The 17,892-nt window shown below is 39.8% G+C and overlaps 1 protein-coding gene across 5 annotated transcripts in view; it reads left to right on the top strand.

The window, feature by feature from the left end:
- Nucleotides 1–17,892, top strand: part of CHN1 (chimerin 1) — a 157,447-nt gene that overhangs the window by 115,184 nt on the left and 24,371 nt on the right. For all 5 annotated transcript variants that reach the window (XM_061608424.1, XM_061608423.1, XM_061608425.1 and 2 more), the window contains 2 exons: nucleotides 4,842–4,919; nucleotides 17,426–17,510. In XM_061608424.1, coding sequence (XP_061464408.1) covers nucleotides 4,842–4,919; nucleotides 17,426–17,510 — 163 coding nt within the window. The remainder of the gene's footprint in view (nucleotides 1–4,841; nucleotides 4,920–17,425; nucleotides 17,511–17,892) is intronic.

Below are 17,892 nucleotides of genomic sequence, written 5' to 3' on the forward strand. Positions count from 1 at the left end.
AAGCGTCTAGCCCTCCTAGAAAGAAAGTTATGGAGCAATATGTGCAGATACCCTTCTAAGCAATGTATGTGAAATGAGCCAGCCTGGCTGCTCTTGCCTGTCAGTGTTATTAACCAATGAGTGATGTCAGAGATGTGATTCGTAAGTGAATTATTTTGATAAGCCTAGCCTTTGGCTTAAGGTTGGCATTGAGGAAAAACAGGATTCTTGTGTCTTTAACAGCTGTATGATAGGCAGAAATTCAACAGATCAAGTCTTTCTAGTATGGAAATACAATTACAGGAAAAGTTTCATCATGACTACTTTCTAATTTTATGTTATGCCATGCCCTCCCATGGCAGCTAATGGAAATTTAATCAGTTAATCAACTATAAGCCATACAATCAATAATCTAACATTTATTTAATCACTTGACTGCATGCATGCCACATAAGTTGAGAGTAGTTCACGTATACTCTAGAGTACTGCTTTTTTAGTGAAAAATGGAAAAGTAATTATTGTGAAAGGTTAGACCCCCACTTCCCAAGTATTTTGCTATGAAAAGTTAAGATTTAAACACCATTCTCAACTGATACAGGCTGTATGCATTTTGCATTCAGATATTGATTCCTGAGTACAAAATGTGAAGTGAAAAGTAGCCCTGAGAGTTGGGTACAGCATATAATGAGTTTCACAAACTTGAAAGTGCTTTCATATAGTGGAGAAGGAAAAACTAAATCCTGCTCATTTATTGTTCACTTTACAACGTCACCACATGTGTTAATAATGCCACCCCTTCCTTTACAAATTTAGCAGTAAGATTAAATTTGAGAACATGTTACAAGCAATACTGTGCCTATTTCACTCAGCAGGTACATAGCTTTTTATGCACCTTCCACTGAGCACAGAGCTGTAAAAATTGGACCCCAGGCAATTTTACCACAAGAATGAATATTTGGTTTGAGCAAGGAGTTTCATAAGAACATGAGCAGTCCTGCTGGATTAGGCCAAATGCCCATCTACTCCAGCATTCTGTTCCCATAGTGGCCAACCCGATGCCATATGGGAAGCACCACAAGCAGAATATAAGTGCAACGGCATTCTCCCCACTTGAGATTCCCAGCAGCTGGTAGGTAAAGGCATTCTGGATCCAGCAGTAGAGGTAGAACAGAGCCATCATGTCTCTCTTACTTGCCTTTTTTCCTAAGCTAAAAAGCTGCAAATGTTGTAACCTTCCCACAGGGGAATTGCTCTGTCCAGTCACTTGATCATTTTGGTTGCCTTTTTGCTGAACCTTTTTCAGTTCTACAGTATCCTTTTTGAGGTGAGGCAACCAGAATTGTGCACAGTATTTCAAGTATGGTCACATCATAGATTTGTATAACAACATTATGATATCAGTAATTTAATTTTCAATTCCTTTCCTAATGATCCTTAACATGGAACTCCCCTTTTTCACAGCTGGCACAAACTGACTCGACATCTTTACTGAGCTATCCACTATAACCCCAAGGTCACATTCCTGGTCAGTCATCACCAGTTCAGACCCTATTTGCATATATGCGAAAGTATGTTTTTGGGGGGTTGCCCCAATTTGTATCACTTTCCACTTGCTTACATTGAATTGCATTAGCCATTTTACTGCCCATTTACCCAGATTTAAGAGATTTTTTTGGAGCGCCTCACAATCCCTTTTTGTTTTAACCTCCCTGAACAGCTTTGTTATAAGTAAACCCTTGCTGCTCATCTTTAACTCTAGATCATTTAAAAACAAGTTAAAAGACACAGATTCGTGACACCAGTCCTTGGGGGACTCCACTTTCTGTATCCATCCACTTATTCCTACTGTGTGCGTCCTGTTCCATAACCAGTTTGTGATCTATAAGAGAACCTGTCCTCTTATCCCATTATTGCTAAGTTTACTTAGGAGTCTTTGGTGAGGGACTGTATCAAAAGCTTTTTGAAAGTCTAAGTATGCAATATTGACTAGATCACCTCTATCTATATGCTTGTTGATACTCTCAAAGAGCTGTAAAAGGTTAGTGAGAAGGGACTTAGCTTAGCCTTGTACAATCCATGCTGGTTCAGCTTCAGCAAGGCTTGTTCTATATGCTTCGTGATTCTTCCTTTCACATTTAGCAAGGCTTGTTCTATATGCTTCGTAATTCTATTTTTCACAGTGCTTTCCATCAGTTTTCCTGGAGCAGACTTTAAGTTAAGTGGCCTGTAATTTCCCAGATCCCCCCCCCCAAAAAAAAATCCCTTTTGGTCACTTCCCAGTCCTCAGATATGGAAGCTGGTCTTAGGGACTTGTTTACATATTTTGTGCTTCTGGACTAGCATCCTAAATGGAAATGGACTGCCTTCAAGTCGATTCTGACTTATGGCGACCCTATGAATAGGGTTTTTATGGTAAGCGGTATTCAGAGGTGGTTTACCATTGCCTCTCTCTGAGGCTGAGAGGCAGTGACTGGCCCAAGTTCACCCAGTGAGCTTCACAGCTTTGTGGGGTTTCGGACCCTGGTCTCCCAGGTCGTAGTCCAGCACCTTAACCACACTGGCTGTCAGGACTAGCATCCTAGGATGAGAAAAAATATCAGTACTGTTTGACAAAAATCAAGTCAAGAACTGCATTTTGAACTCACCTGTTAGCTGATGTTTTTTGCTATGATCAACTCAATTCTATGCATTTCTGTCAGGCAAAACTCTGAAACGCACGAGAGGCTTCTCTCTCTTTAGTAGCTGCTCAAAGAGACACTCTGCATGCACAAATGAGTTTATCTAATTTCAGCTCATGTGCCTAATGGCTTCTGGTTCGGCAGAGGAAGGTGGCCATAAGGTCAAAAAACTATTATTTATAAATCTTTTATTAGGCTATTCATAACCATTTTCATTTAATTGCTTGATCACAAAACAAGGGATTGTCACTCATTTATCTCAAGTCTCCAGGTCATCTTAGAGAAAATAGCACTGAATATGTTTGTGTGCTTTTTCACAGCTCCCTTTTGAGAACAACACAGCAGCTTGGGACCTTGGAAAATATAGTTCTGATCAATTAATTTGGGGTTAATGGCAACCCAGGAAATTTCAGCAGAATGGTTCTTGCAAACATGCCCATCGTTGTTTCCAGGTTGGGTGTACAAAGCCCATAGAGTTATACTCAGTCTATTTACACATATAAACAGGTTGAGTACAGGTGGAGTTTTACATAATTAACATCCTAAAGCCCATTGTTCCCCATCAGATTTCAGATTCCTTATACCCTAAAGATGCTTCCAGTATCTTTATACCCTGAAGATGCTCTCTTTCCTGAAGCCAGAGTCTTGTGTCTCCCCCTCTTAGTATGGGCAGTTTTTATTTCACACAGATGCAGAAATGGCACATTCCACACCTGGGAACAGGGAGGCAAAAGGAAGCGCCCTTCCCAAAATGTTGGACTCTTTTGGAAGTAGAAGAGAGCTATCTCCATAACAAAGGATGGTTACTTGTCCAGTTTGCCAAGCCTGTTGAGGTAATCTCTAGGACTCATACTAGTTTGACCAGTTTAGCATGTCTCTACAAACAAGTGCCACAGGGTTGGAAGGGACCTTGAGGTTATCCAGCATAACCCCTAATTCCATTACAGTACCTTCTTCCCAACTCATTTGGATGTAGTATGGATTATGACACAACACATAAGATGTTGGCATAGAGGAAAGCTATTGTAACATCCTTTTAAAATAATAGGGACAGAACAAAGGGCATGACAAGTGCAAAAGAAAAGGCATTTTGTGCCACCACAGAGTTGTTGTAAACAGGTAAGGGGACGGGGACAACAGCTGCATTGTTGCATTGAATACCCATGAGCAATAGAATTTTGAGCTATCTAAATCATCCATGTAATATATGGCTTTCTTTCCTTTCCTGTTTTGCCCTCAGTTGTAATGCCTGAAAATGTATTGCAATCTCCTTAGTTTTTAAACTAAGAGATGCCATTTTTGCAATGATGCATGACTCATTCATTGCTCATTATCTTCCTGCTGATATTTTTTTTTCTCTTGAGCCAGCAAGAAAGTATCTTGTGGGAGGGGGAGAGGGATGAGTGAGTTGAGCAGTATACTACTTAAATTCTATTGGTGCCTTTTCATTGGTTGCGTGCTGTCTAAATCTAACCAGTCAGATTCTTTATTGCCTGCTAAAGCCCACCCCTCCTCCCTCTCCTTGCTAGACTGAGGTTAGCAGGGTGTCTGTTAACTGGAAACTGATTATATGCAGTATGTGAGCATCTTTTGATAGAAAATGGTCGTCTGTATGGTTGAATAGGGAAGAAAAGAGTCTAGAAAACTGCCTATTCAACATTTCACTGCATGAGTTTCTGAATGGATGCAGACACTCTGGGCTTTCTTTTGTTAACAGTGACTCTGCTGTTGTTTTATATTCAGACACATAAGTTTTCCGGCTTATACCAGAAACCTTAAAAAAAAAAACCTCAACTGAGAAAAAACTAGCCAAATCAGCATTTTCTTTAAAGTAAAATAATAACAGCATCAATGTTACAATGATGCCCTTCTTCTGCTCAGTTTAGGCTTTGGGGTACCGTTGCTTTCATTTTGCTTTAACTCAGTTTAACATCAATACAGAGACTTTTTTTCTTTTTTGGTGTTTGTGTGTTTGGGGTTTTGCATCTTTTTTCACCTGCAAGTTCCAAAATGCCATCCAAAGAGTCTTGGTCAGGGCAAAAAGCTAATAGATCTGCCGTTCACAACTCCAAACAGGAGAGTCGTCAAAGAGATTTATTGATAGCAGCCTTGGGAATGCGACTGGGCTTTCAAAAGTCATCTGTGACAATCTGGCAACCTCTTAAACTCTTTGCTTATTCGCAGCTGACGTCACTTGTCAGAAGAGCAACTCTGAAAGAAAATGAACACATCCCAAAATATGAAAAGGTTCACAGTTTCAAGGTAAGAGTTTCACCTGTTTTATTATACCTACAGCTAGGTAGATATTCCAGTTTTGTTTGGGATTGGTATGTGTGTTTATTATGTACATATATCTGTGTGTTCATTCTGAAGTTAAGCAAAAACATCCTAGTAGAATTATTTCAACAAAGTAACATAATTGAGTGTTAAATTAATTTGATTGACTCTGAATCTAAGTGAAGTCAATGCAATAGCGTATGTGTGTGTATGCAAGTCAAAAGTCTGGGAAGTTATTTTAGCTAAATTGTTAATAGTTCAAAGTCACCCAGACGTTTGTTACCTGATCTCTGACTGAAGCATTAACTGATCTTATCGGTACGCATTGTTATTAAATATTATTAGATGCCAGGAGCATGCTTTTATTGCATTTGGTCAGAGCAGAAGGTCTGCATTTTTCCTGCTTCCTAGCTTTCTCCTCCCCCCCCATTAATGTGAAGAAAAGAGCATGTTGTTACCATAGTTTTCTTATATAGATTCTGATTATTATTGTATTATTTTTTAAAAAAATTAATGACTGTCTTCACTATTTCTTGGGGACCCTTAAAATTCTTGAGATGTGTTCACTGCAGTAATGAAATTTCTAGACTATTTGTTCAATCCATCTTATTAAATTGGTGCATATTTAATTAAGGTCTTGTAAATTGAATGTGTACTTACTCATTGTCTTATTCTCAAAAGAACAGAAACTGATAGGAGTGTGTGCGCTTCACTGTGTTTTACATTATAAAAAGAGGCTGCTTTCAGTGGTAAGAATAAAAATTTGCCCCACACTCCTACCTGAAGTAAAATCACTGTATTCCTTGCTTTGAAAGCAGTCAGTACTCAATTTCTCCAATCCAGTGATCTGTTCTAGGCTGGGGTGCTCCAGTGCACATACAGAGCTCCCTCTTTAGGAATGGATGGCACATGTGATTCATCATAAAACAGAATACTTATTTGTGCAGACTTGAGTATATATGGAGCTCTGGATTGGAGACCCATATGAAACCCACTGTTACATTATGTGGTGTTTTATCATATTAATGCCTGATCAAAGGAGTACATAGATTATGCTTTGAACTAAAGACTAGAGAGCTGGTGTGGCATAATGGCTTAAGACACTGTTCTTCAACCTTGGGTCCCACAGATATTGTTGGACTACAGCTCCCATCAACCCCAGCCAGCTTTGCCAATGGCCAGGGACAATGGGAGTCGTATTTCAACAACATCTGGGGCTCAAGGTTAAAGAACAGTAGTTTAAGAGACTGAGCTACAAATGAGGAAGTTCCTGGTTTGAGTCTTGCATCTGCCATGAACTCACAAGGTGGCCTTCAGGAAACTCTCTCTCTCTCTCTCTCTCTCAGGGTTGCCAGGCTCAGGGCCTGAGACTGATCCTGTATCTTTAGGAGATGAGAAAGTGAGCCAAGTGCAGGTGCTCTTGCAACTCTGTAATGGGAAAAACCACAAGGTGGAATTCTCCCTTCCCCTGCACAACTTTTAAAGACACAGAAGACTTCTTGGAGGCCAGGCCTGGCAACCAAGAGGTCTTCTGTATCTTTAAAAGTTGTGCAAGGGAAAGGGAGAATTCCACCTTGTGGTTTTTCCCATTACAGTGTTGCAAGAACACCTGCACTTGGCTGACTTTCTCTTCTCCCAAAGATACAGGATGGGTCTCAGGCCCTGAATCTGGCAACCCTACTCTCTCTCTGCCTTAATCTTCCCATGTGTAATACAAATGATAGTAATACCGACTTGCCTTACAGCAAGTATAGCCAATATTGTGCCCTCCAGGTGTTGTTGGACTCCAACTCCCATCAGCCCAAATCACCATGGCCAGTGGTCAGGGATGATGAAGGTTCTAGTCCAGCAACAACTGGAGGTCACCACATTGGCTAACTCTGCCTTACAGTGTTGTAAGGATTACAACTACTTGGTGTATATGGTGTGTTCTGCACGCTTGGGATTGGCTGCAGCATATTTGTTCCCTATCAGGAACTCCATAGTGCAGCTGATCCCTGCAGGGCTTCAAGCACTGATCAGCTGACAGTGGTTTACAGCAAGTCTCACTTGCCAAGGAACAATTGGGAGTGTACTTTAAGGCTCCCGATTGTTCCTTTGAAGCCACACCTTTACCTGCCCCACACCTAACATCTCTTGCAATATCAGGTGTGGTGCAATTAGGCATGATTTGGGGGAAACTGCCTTGAGCCAAATTAGAACTCCTGGAGGGCCTAATTTGGCTTGTAGGCCAAGGTTCCCCACTGTTTCAAACTATGGTTTAAAGGTGAACACACAGTAACGTCACTACGCCTCCTCATCCTGCTGCATTTCCAGGGGCTTATGGTTTGGCTTAATGTTGCATCTGATCTCAGGATTGTGGTTTGTTTTTCTCCAAACAAACCATGAGCTGTAACTGAGTAGGAATAAAGTGCCTACGATTTTAACCCTGTGCATCAGCATGCTGTGTGCTCACCTTTAAATCATAGTTTTGTTTAACTGCTTTTTACAGTGACATGCAAATAAGGCCAATATGTAAGTGGTGTAGGGGGAAAAATTCTTAACTTGAGAATAATTTCCTGTACATTGCTCCAGTGCTATTCAAGAAAGTTCATTCTTCATCCTTTTCTGCTGTACAGTTCTCTCTGCCTGTAATTACAGTCCTATGCCCAGTTGCATCGAGAGCCAGTGTGGTGTAGTGGTTAAGGTGCTGGACTATGACCTGGGAGACTAGGGTTCGAATCCGCACACAGCCATGAACCTCACTGGGTGACCTTGGGCCAGTCACTGCTTCTCAGAGGAAGGCAATGGAAAACCCCATCTGAATACCGCTTACCATGAAAACCCTATTCATAGGGTCGCCATAAGTCAGAATCGACTTGAAGGCAGTCCATAGTCCATAGTCAGCCCAGTTGCATCCAGCCTGCATTGATTTTCAAGGGCCTAAAGTGTATATAACATAATTTAAGATTGCTGCCAAATTTTATTAATTTCATGCTCCAATCCTCAAAACAAGCCCTGACACCGTCCCATTTACTTCATTGGAATACCTTGCAGCATAAAAGGTGTAAGAATGCCATTTTTCTTACTATATTATTGTCTGTTTCCAAAAATATTTGTGTTGTAGAAAAAAACAAAGCCTGTTTTCCTAAAATAGTAGTTTGGTAGTTTATCCTGATTCTTAGTCCAGGCAAAGCAATAACAAACCTTCCTTGTGCTTCTTTGTGAATCTTCAATAATTTTGTATTTTATATAAAGGCATATTTTGCCTTGTTCTATAACATCTTGGTCTGCCTTATTAAAATAACTAAAACCAGAGAAATAACAACTCCAGGGATATCTGACAATCCTGTCACATAAATTCTATTCAAACTATAAGTGAGGCACGAAGAACATATATTTGTTTTCTTACAATACAAATATAATCAGAAAAAGGAATCATAAAAGAGAGGACCAAGCGTATGCCATGTATTCAAGCAGGATTTCTTTTTTAACAAACAGTTATTGAAATAGGAGTGCTCTTTTTTTTTTGAATAGGAGTTTGATTGTGCTGCCTTTGGCAGATTTTCAGGGGAATGATGGGGAACAGGAGTAAAGAATGTCTCCCTATGTGCCTTCACCAATCACACTTAATACACAGGAGGCACTATCAAAAACCTGCCATAGGTTAACTGGAGAGATTATGATTGCTCATAGAGGAAGAGGCGCTCTCTAAGGTTTGGTGCTTAGGGACCCATTACAATGCCCTTAGGAACACTGCAGTCAACCTTTCCCTGGAATATTAAAAAAAATAAAGAGCATGCAGTGAATTAAAAGCAAATAGGAATTTTGAACATAAATAAATAAAACAGGAGACATCCTGTTAAATAATGCAAATTTACCATGATGATCTGAAAATATAACCTTGTTTATATTAAATTAGATTCCCTGACAAGATGGTTTAAACATGTTTAAACAAAAATGATTTAATTTTCCCATTTAGAAGCATTGAATCACAACTCTGAATTTAACAATAATCTGGACAGGTGGGATTTAAGTGGGCCTGGATAACAGGCCCACCGAAACTACCCTGAAAGATGATAACTGGTTCAGTGGTAATGGCCTTTCCCTCTGAAGAACTAGAAAAATGTTGTGAGAGTGCAGAGAATTTCTTATTTGTGAAATTATAACTTTCTAAACTGGGAATAGGAGATGGGATATTTCACTGATGCTACATTGGGACAGAAGCAAGTATCATGCAAAGGGGAAAATCTCTTGTTCCATTTGAGTGATTTAAAAAAAGGTTTTCAAAGGCCCTGAAAAATCACGAACAAGTAAGCTCTTTTCATGCCTAGGATAGAGAACTAGTTGCACCTGCAATAGAAACAAGCTGAATGCAAGCACAAAATAGGCCTGAAGATTATGTAAGACATTTACACTATCATACTTTGGACACATAATGAGAAGACATGATTCACTAGAAAAGACCATAGTGCTGGGAAAAACAGAAGGGAGTAGAAAAAGAGGAAGACCAAACAAGAGATGGATTGATTCCATAAAGGAAGCCACAGACCTAAACTTACAAGATCTGAACAGGGTGGTTCATGACAGATGCTCTTGGAGGTCACTGATTCATAGGGTCGCCATAAGTCGTAATCAACTTGAAGGCACATAAGGACAACAACAAAAAACAAATTAAATTATGTAATATTTTCTTTTTTTGAAATAATTAGACATGTTTCCAACGTGACAGATTAAAAGCTAGATACTGGCTTCATAAGCAGCTTGTGGCAAAACTGCATATGTTTGTTTGCAAACTTAACATGTGACTGCTGAACCGGCAATTTGACATAGAAGACTGGTGTGGGTAGAGGCACTTCTTGGCCCTTTTCCCTCAAACTCGAGCAAAGATATTTACCCTTGCAACAGAAGTTATATGAGTACTCATATGTCTCTTCTTTTGCATAGGTAAAGCCTGCTTGGAGGGATGATATTTGGTGGGAAAACAGGTTGAGGGGGAAGGGTCAAGAAGACCCTTCCCCTTCCAAATTGCAATATCAGCAGCTGGGTTGTCCAAAGAAAAGTCTGTAAAAAGTATAATGGAACTATATGTAATACATAGTTCTGCTCTCTGTGAAGATAATGTTTTTCTTGCAAGGTCTCATTGTCTGTGGGCCAGGTCTTCAGCCACTGAATATTGCTGTTGCAGAATATTGGAAACATCTGGCTGTGGCCAGCTAGACTTGCAGTATTTGCATATTTTTTAGACCACCACTCCTGCAGACCATCACATAGCTGGAGTAGTATTTTGGAATACTGAGATCTTGTAATTTTAGGACTTACTGTTAAAACTACATGACTATTCTAGACTCAGCCCAGATTTTGTCTGCTTCCTATAAGGAGGGGAGCAGTTGAGGATTAACTCTGGTTTTGAATTTATTTCTCTCTTGCATTTAAAATGACGCTTAAAGTAGGGTGAAGTACAAAAGTCTGTTAACTTCTGTAGGTGAATACTGCCTAGGAAATTGGTGAATGAAATAGACCACCTGCTCTTGATGACAGCAGCAGATAGTAGCATAGGACCAACTCTGTTGATATGTAGATTTTAATTTCTAGCTAGAGCAAACTTGACGCACTCATTAAATCTAAGCTTTTATGTTCAAATAAATTTTAACACCAAACAAGAAGTATACTCATGTCTTTGAATTCTGGGTATAGCCAAAATAAGTGGAATTCATCCAGCCGCGTTACGTTACCTGTTAATTATAATTGTTTGATTCTATATAGACTTTTACAGTGCAGAGTCTCATCTGTCTCCTTGCTGTCACAGTTCTTAAAAAAAGAAAGAAAAATGGTAAGGGTTCTCAGATAATATAATATTTTTAAAACCTTGGAAACTTGGTTCCATTTCAGCTTAAACTCTATGCCTTTACTCACAGTCTTCAGTGTTTCATTAGTGTTACATGCATAATGCAAAGGAAACATCATGCTGCTTGCTCTCTCTTTCAAAAAAAAATGAAGACTATGAAAATAGACTCCCCCCCCCAAACAGGAGCATCTGTGTATATGTATTTTCTAGGCAAATCTAGCTTTGACATGTTGCCACTTGTGAATCTTCTGCCTTGGCACATGCATGGCCTGAGGAGTTAAGAAGCTCCCCTATGTGCTGAAGTGTAGAAGGACTCTAATGAGGCAGCCAAGGCATTTGCCTCAAGGACTTGATATGTGACAGCCTCTTATCATCATCAGCTTTTCCTCCAAATGAGCTAGAGCATCACAGCCACACTGTTCCTTTCATTTGCATCTTTCTTGTACATTCCTCTATGTAGTTAGTAAGTTTGGCTCTTGCTGCCATTTTTGTACGGTTTGCCATTTTGACTTATAAAAGCAATCCTTAGCTGTTAGTAAAATATATACAGGCTATGTTGTGCAATACTATTTAGATACTAATTTTTAAACCACCATTTATCACTAAAAGAAAAATAATCTGTGTTCCATTGTTTTTCACTTCCTGTATTGGTTTGGCAGTAGCCTCACTGTAATACAGTTTGCACTTGTTCACATCCTTGCTGACACGTTCGATATCCGTAGAGAAGCAAAACAAGATGCAACAGAACTTCTGACTGGGAAATGAGTGAGGGTTGGAAAAAAAAGTTTGGCTGCTCAATATTCGAGTCTGCGCTGTCCTTGCTGATAAACGTGCTATTTATATGCAGCAGCAAAAGATGCTGGAGTACCCAGTGCAAAATGTCCCCAGTGTCCTCTGAAGTCCTGGACAAAATTATTGGCCACAATTCAGGGGAGGCATGATATTTATACAAGTTTAGCATTGTCTAAAAGAGAAGAGTGGAGCATATAGTATTCTCAGTGACCTTCTCATGTTAAAGGAAACTGGTATTGCAGAATATCCATTGTTTTAAACCTTGATTACCTAAATCTCCTGAATAACCAACATTTAATGTCCTGGTTTCTGAGCCTTCTCCACAAGCCAAAGCTCCCATATATCTGCATTTATCCCAATGTTTTGTATGCCTTTGTCAGGCCACTCAAATAAATGTATTGTTCTCATTTCTATTCAGGTTCATGTTGTACCAGCCATCAACTCAGTATCAGATAGTATCAATCACATTAATTCCTTTTCTGTGAACAATTTGCAAAGCGTCCTTGGTCTTTTCATCTTTTTGTTCATCACTTTTTCTCATTTATGAAATGAAGATAATATTTGCTTCACAAAATGTCTTAATTAGATGTGTTCATGTCATGCTTTAAGTTTTTCTGGGATATTTATGCGAGGAGGTTTTAGTAAATGTTTAAAAACAAGCATTAATAATTGATTAAAATTTAAGAAGAAATTTAATCAACTGCCTTCCATTTGTTTGCTTCTTCACTTGATGCACAGAAGAAAGTAAGGAATGGAGTAAGAGGAACTTGAGCTTCCCACTGAACAGCTGACCCAATGTGGAGCATGGAAGATGCTGGATGTCTTCCCAGCATGTTAGTATGATTTGAACAGGCTGGCAGAAATATCAACCCACCCACCTTCTGCTCTTCGCTGTATTGCAGCTTATGCTACAACCATCCCACCTGAGGCTACCTGGCCCATGAGGAAGTTCCAAAATGGCAGCATTGGTTCCTGAGTGACCCAATACATTTCCCCCTTTTTTATTAGTCCATTTTTATGTAGCTTTCCATTTAAAGCTTCTCTTGTAATACTAACCTGGCCCTGCTTTAATGCCACACAACCACTGACAAGGGAGATATAATGCTGGTGTCATTTTTACATGTACTGCAGAAGATATGAAAGCAATTTGTCATATCTTGTCTGGGTTTGTTGTTCTTGGTTTTTTTTACAACATATAATATATGAGGGAGGCTAAACCTTCAAAAGCAATAATCTTATCTGAATAGTTGAAGGAAAAGCTGTTCTTGACAGGATTCATAAGACAGATGCTATTCTTTATCTCGTGGTACTATCATTGGGACTATGCTTTTGTTTGCCTCACTAGGGATATTGTGTGGGACTCACTCATCTCATCCATGCATATAGTCTTTTAAATCTGTGACTTGATGGTGTGCCTATTTCAGCTTCTGCAGCATAGTTCAGAGGTGGTTCTTTTGAATTTCATATGTATTATTTAGTAATTATTATTGTGTTTTAATTTATTTTTTGATGAACACAAGTGCTTCCGCCCATCTCATTTCTTCCTTTTGGATTCACCAAGACTTAATTGGGGGTGGCAGTGGAGGGAAGGAGAGAAAGCCCTTGGTCCAATTTTAGGCCCTGTACCGAGATTCAGGCTGTGGAATGTGCCAAGTAATAATAGTGTGTCTGAACAACGGTAAGTGCTTCATCACTAGGGATGAGAGAGGAGTTTGATTCATATTTAAAGGTGAACCTGTCTAATTTGCACTTTCTGAAACAATATGTGACCTGAAACACAGCCAACTTTCAAAATTTGCCCTTCTCCAGGTTTGGCGATGCAATTCTCCAGCCAAGTAATATGTACAAAAATGCATATACTGGAGTAAAGTGTGCATAAAAATGCATATATTAGTTACAATAATGGGGGGAAAGCATTATTTTTGGGGAAATTGCTTTGCAAAAATGTGTATGTTAGGTAGAATTGCATACAAACATTTGTATATTAGGAGAAATTTGCACTAAAAGCAACTTCACAAACTGATATGGAAATATGGAGAATTACATTTAAGATTGGGGGGGAAAGAAATGGAGAGAAACCAAAATTGATAGATTTACCCATCCCTACTCATCACTGAATAACTGTGGGCTACCTCCATAAACCTCGGCTTCAGAGAAAAGGGGCTTTCCAAAGCAAAGGGCCATGTGTTCAGGGAGGCACTTGAACTCCCGTCATTTCTTGTTTTTTAAAATTAAGCGTGGGATGTTGGCTCAGATTTACTTTCTCCCCTCTTTCTCTTACTCATCTGTCTTCTGTCCTTTCTCTTCAATAATTTTATATTGCAAAATATAGCATCTTATATATTCATATACGGAATAGGATTTGGTGGCATCTCTCATTGTAAACACACCAGTTAAACATGGAGGCAGAGAAGGGACAAAGCCTCATCCAAAGTGCCTAGCACCTAGCTCTGGATTAATCAGGCTGCCCTTTCTAGTAATCACACTATTAATTTCTAAAACCTGTTAATTTCTAAAACCTGACATGTTAATAACAACACTTCCCTATCTTTGCTGGAGGGAAAGCATGATTAGGCACTATGTATCTTAAGCTTTATGACAAGGAGCTATGAAAAGTACCTGCGGGTTCAGTGGGACTCTTCCATAAGTGATTTGTCAGTCAGGGGCTTTGAAACCGCATTCTATACTTTAAAACAACAGCAACTTAGCACTCATTCTGTATATATGCATTGGATTTTGATCCTTATATATTCTATACCTTTTACATTATATACATTAATAATAAGTCAAAATAAACAAGCAGCATCTTCTGTTTCAAAGAGGCTTTAGAAAAGTGAATCTTCCTGGAACATATTGGATGGAATTCTTGTCTGTGAAAGCCAACTGAAAGCAGCTGTGCTCCCATGATTTTAAGGCATTAACAATTTGCACATGGCAAATACTGAGGCATTTTTTAAGGAAAAAAATGTAATCCTGTAATGCAAGGCAGTATCACAGGAATGCTGGTGCTGTTCTGCTACATGCTGAGTAGAATACCAAATCTACTTTTGAAAGGGGCCCAGGTTTTTGCTATTTAGGAGTGTAGGTGGGTGGGTGGGTGGGTGGGTGGGCTTATAGACTGGAAAAATAATACCAATCCCCAGAATGTTGTTATAATCAGTCTTTTTGTACTTATGGACTCCATTTACAGGATTGCTGCTGATCAGCCACCTTCTGCTCCACTAGCAGAAAACACAGAATTTATATTTATTTATTTGCATTTATTCGTCTCCTATTTAATTTGCTCCTCTCGGTGACTAGAATGGTGGAGTCCCACTCTAAAAGCCATTAAGACCTCCTGCTTCTGTCCTGTTCCTTCTTTTGCTGTATCAGAGGAGATCAGTGGGAAGTGTTGCCTGGCAACTGCCAGCAAGGGAGCATTTCCCTTCGTCATGAGCTGAGTGGGTTCCAGCTGCTCTCCCCATTCCCTTGCCTCCGAGAACATCTCTCAGAGAATTTCTGCCGGAGACATGGGCTGCTTCCTAGTAGGCAAAGGCCAAAGAGCAACACCAAGGAAGACTAAGGACAAGGGTGGGAAATGCCACCTGAATAATACTGGTATCATAAGGACATGATGGGGTGTTTCCAGTTGTGTCATTCTCAGAGTAGACCCACTGATTTTAATGGGTCTTCTCTTATGCGTGGGTGTTAGAACAAATTAAACCAGAACTGTCACTAGAAGCTAAAATGATGAAACTGAGGTTATCCTACTTTGGATATATCACGAGAAGACATGATTCACTAGAAAAGACAATCATGCTGGGGAAAACAGAAGGGAGTAGAAAAAGAGGAAGGCCAAACAAGAGATGGAATTATTCCATAAAGGAAGCCACAGATCTGAACTTACAAGATCTGAACAGGGCAGTTCACGACTGATGCTATTGGAGGTCGCTGATTCATAGGGTCGCCATAAGTTGTAATCGACTTGAAGGCACATAACAACAAAATCACTGGTACAGAGTACCAGCACCTCTTTTTTGCTATCTATGGCAGCCACTGTGTGCTGGCACCCACAGCACTTTTATCAATAGATGAGTACCGGCACCTCATTTTTTACCAAAAAAGCACTGGCACAACCAAGTGTATTTCTGTTCCTCATACCGGATTTGAGTGTAATTTTTGTGGTGAGAACTTTTGTAAGCTGCTTTGAGACTCTCAGGATATAATGCCTTCTAAATAAGTACATTAAATAATTGTTTCTTTTACTATATATGGGTTCCCTGTAATATGCTATCTGAGCAGCTCACAAAAAATTAAAATAATAAAGCGCAATATTAAAATACAATATAAAAACAGTACAAAGCAACATAAAAAAATAATTTGTTCTTGTTTTATATTATCCTGGAGCAGAAGAACCATAGCTTGGTGGCAAAAAGTGGCTTACCAGGTAGAAGGTTCTAGATTCAATCCCTGCCATCCCTAGTTAAAAAAAGATTAGGTAAGGAGGTGATTTCAAAGACCCTCCTCCTGAGACACTGAAGAGCTGCTACCAGTCAGAGTAGACAAATCTGGGAAAGATGAACAAACAGGCTAACCGTGTATAAGGCAGTTTCCAGTGAAAGATGGAAAAGACTAAACTTAGGGATATCTTTGACTTGTTAAACCCACCAGTGGCAACATAGATTACATAGCTTAGCATATAGATATTTTTAACCACATCTCATCTGAAGGCCTAATCTCCCAGGTGTGGAAACATCTCCAGTTCTCAGTATAACAGTCTAGCTATAAATTCAAAACAGCATTTACCATATGAAAGCAGGCCCATCAAATGAGACTTCTGCCCATTTAGATTTCTGAAGGCTCCCATGGACGTCCCTACCGCCATCTTGGTTGATGGCAAGCATGTGCACACACGTAGCATAGCGTGCATGCGTGCCATCAACCAAGATTGGGGGGTCATTAGACCCTTAGGGAAGCCCCCAACGCCATCTTGGTTGATGCAGCCATTCATGCACAGCACACAGGGTATTCTCATGAAGCAACTGAGAGGTAGGTGGGGAGGGCACCCCGGGGCCGGGGCCTGCTGGTGCCCAAGGGCACAGTCATGCCTGGCTCTGGCCCTGCCTACAGGGAAGAGAAGCAGGGAGTACTCTGGCTTGGGCTAGTTGCTTGATGGAGCAGGAAAGGGGGGGTTACAGAGTGTGCCTATTTGGCCTCATTTGGTCACATCCCAGCCTGTCTACCAAGTTTGAAGCTAAAGAGGGACAGGGTTCCCTGTTTTACCTCTACAGTTTCAGGGTTGGAGGGATACCAGCATAAAACCTTTTAAAATAAAATAAAAAGTACTCAATTGAGTTTTAAAAGTTGCTGTGCAGTAAGTCCTTCGCTACAAGAAACATTGTGTTGTCTTCTTCCTTTTGAGTAGAGATGCAAGCCCAGGTGCCCAAACAGAGCTGCTTGAATGTATCCTTTTCTAAACTTCATACCTCCACAGAAGTGCAAAATGGATGTCTTTATATATTCATATACTACATGGCACAAGTGTCACAGCTTGGCAGCGTATCTCATTGAAACTTTTATCTAGCATCCCTAACAAGCATCCACTGTGGTATGAATCCTCTATACCTCAAGCCTTCCGTCTCATACTGAGGAAAACCGTCATGGGCATCCTTGTTCAGAAATGCCCTCAGGCTAAAAAGGCTTCTCTGTGGAACTTGAAGCAGACTCTTTCTGTTTGAATCTATATCTGGAAGCTTGTGTTTCTGGTTTATTGTACTGTGTGCTGGGCACAACAAGGCTAATCAGAGAGGAGAGGGTTGTGGTTGGTGCACTTTTGAAACATTTACTTGTAAATCACTGTGCTCATCTATTGATTTCTGCTTTTGTTTTTCAGATTCACACATTCAGAGGCCCACATTGGTGTGAATACTGTGCTAACTTTATGTGGGGCCTTATTGCTCAGGGAGTGAAATGTGCAGGTAACAATTATTTAGGTCTTTTATTTCTTTTTGATGTGAACATTTAATTGGTTTTACATTTCATGATGAAATGTGCTCTCTGGCTGCTTTCACACTGCACTTTATTCCGTTGTTCTGATGACTTCTTACCTGGTAATTTGCGCATTATATTAGATCTTTCACATGCCGTACAAGCTAGTTCCAAAAATCTTGTAGAGTATAGTGCAAGTGTAGCACTTATTTTCGTGATAAATAATACCAGAAATAGTTTCAAAAGTAAGCCCGCTGTGAAAATGAACACTGCCATTTTAGACATACAGCTTTCTTACCCAGGTCAGGCAGAGAGGGTCCTGTTCTGCTTTTATTTTAACATATTTTATCTTTGCAAATAAAATAGTCTTCA

Source organism: Rhineura floridana, chromosome 2 (assembly GCF_030035675.1).
Source record: "Rhineura floridana isolate rRhiFlo1 chromosome 2, rRhiFlo1.hap2, whole genome shotgun sequence".
Classification (NCBI taxonomy): Eukaryota; Metazoa; Chordata; class Lepidosauria; order Squamata; family Rhineuridae; genus Rhineura; species Rhineura floridana.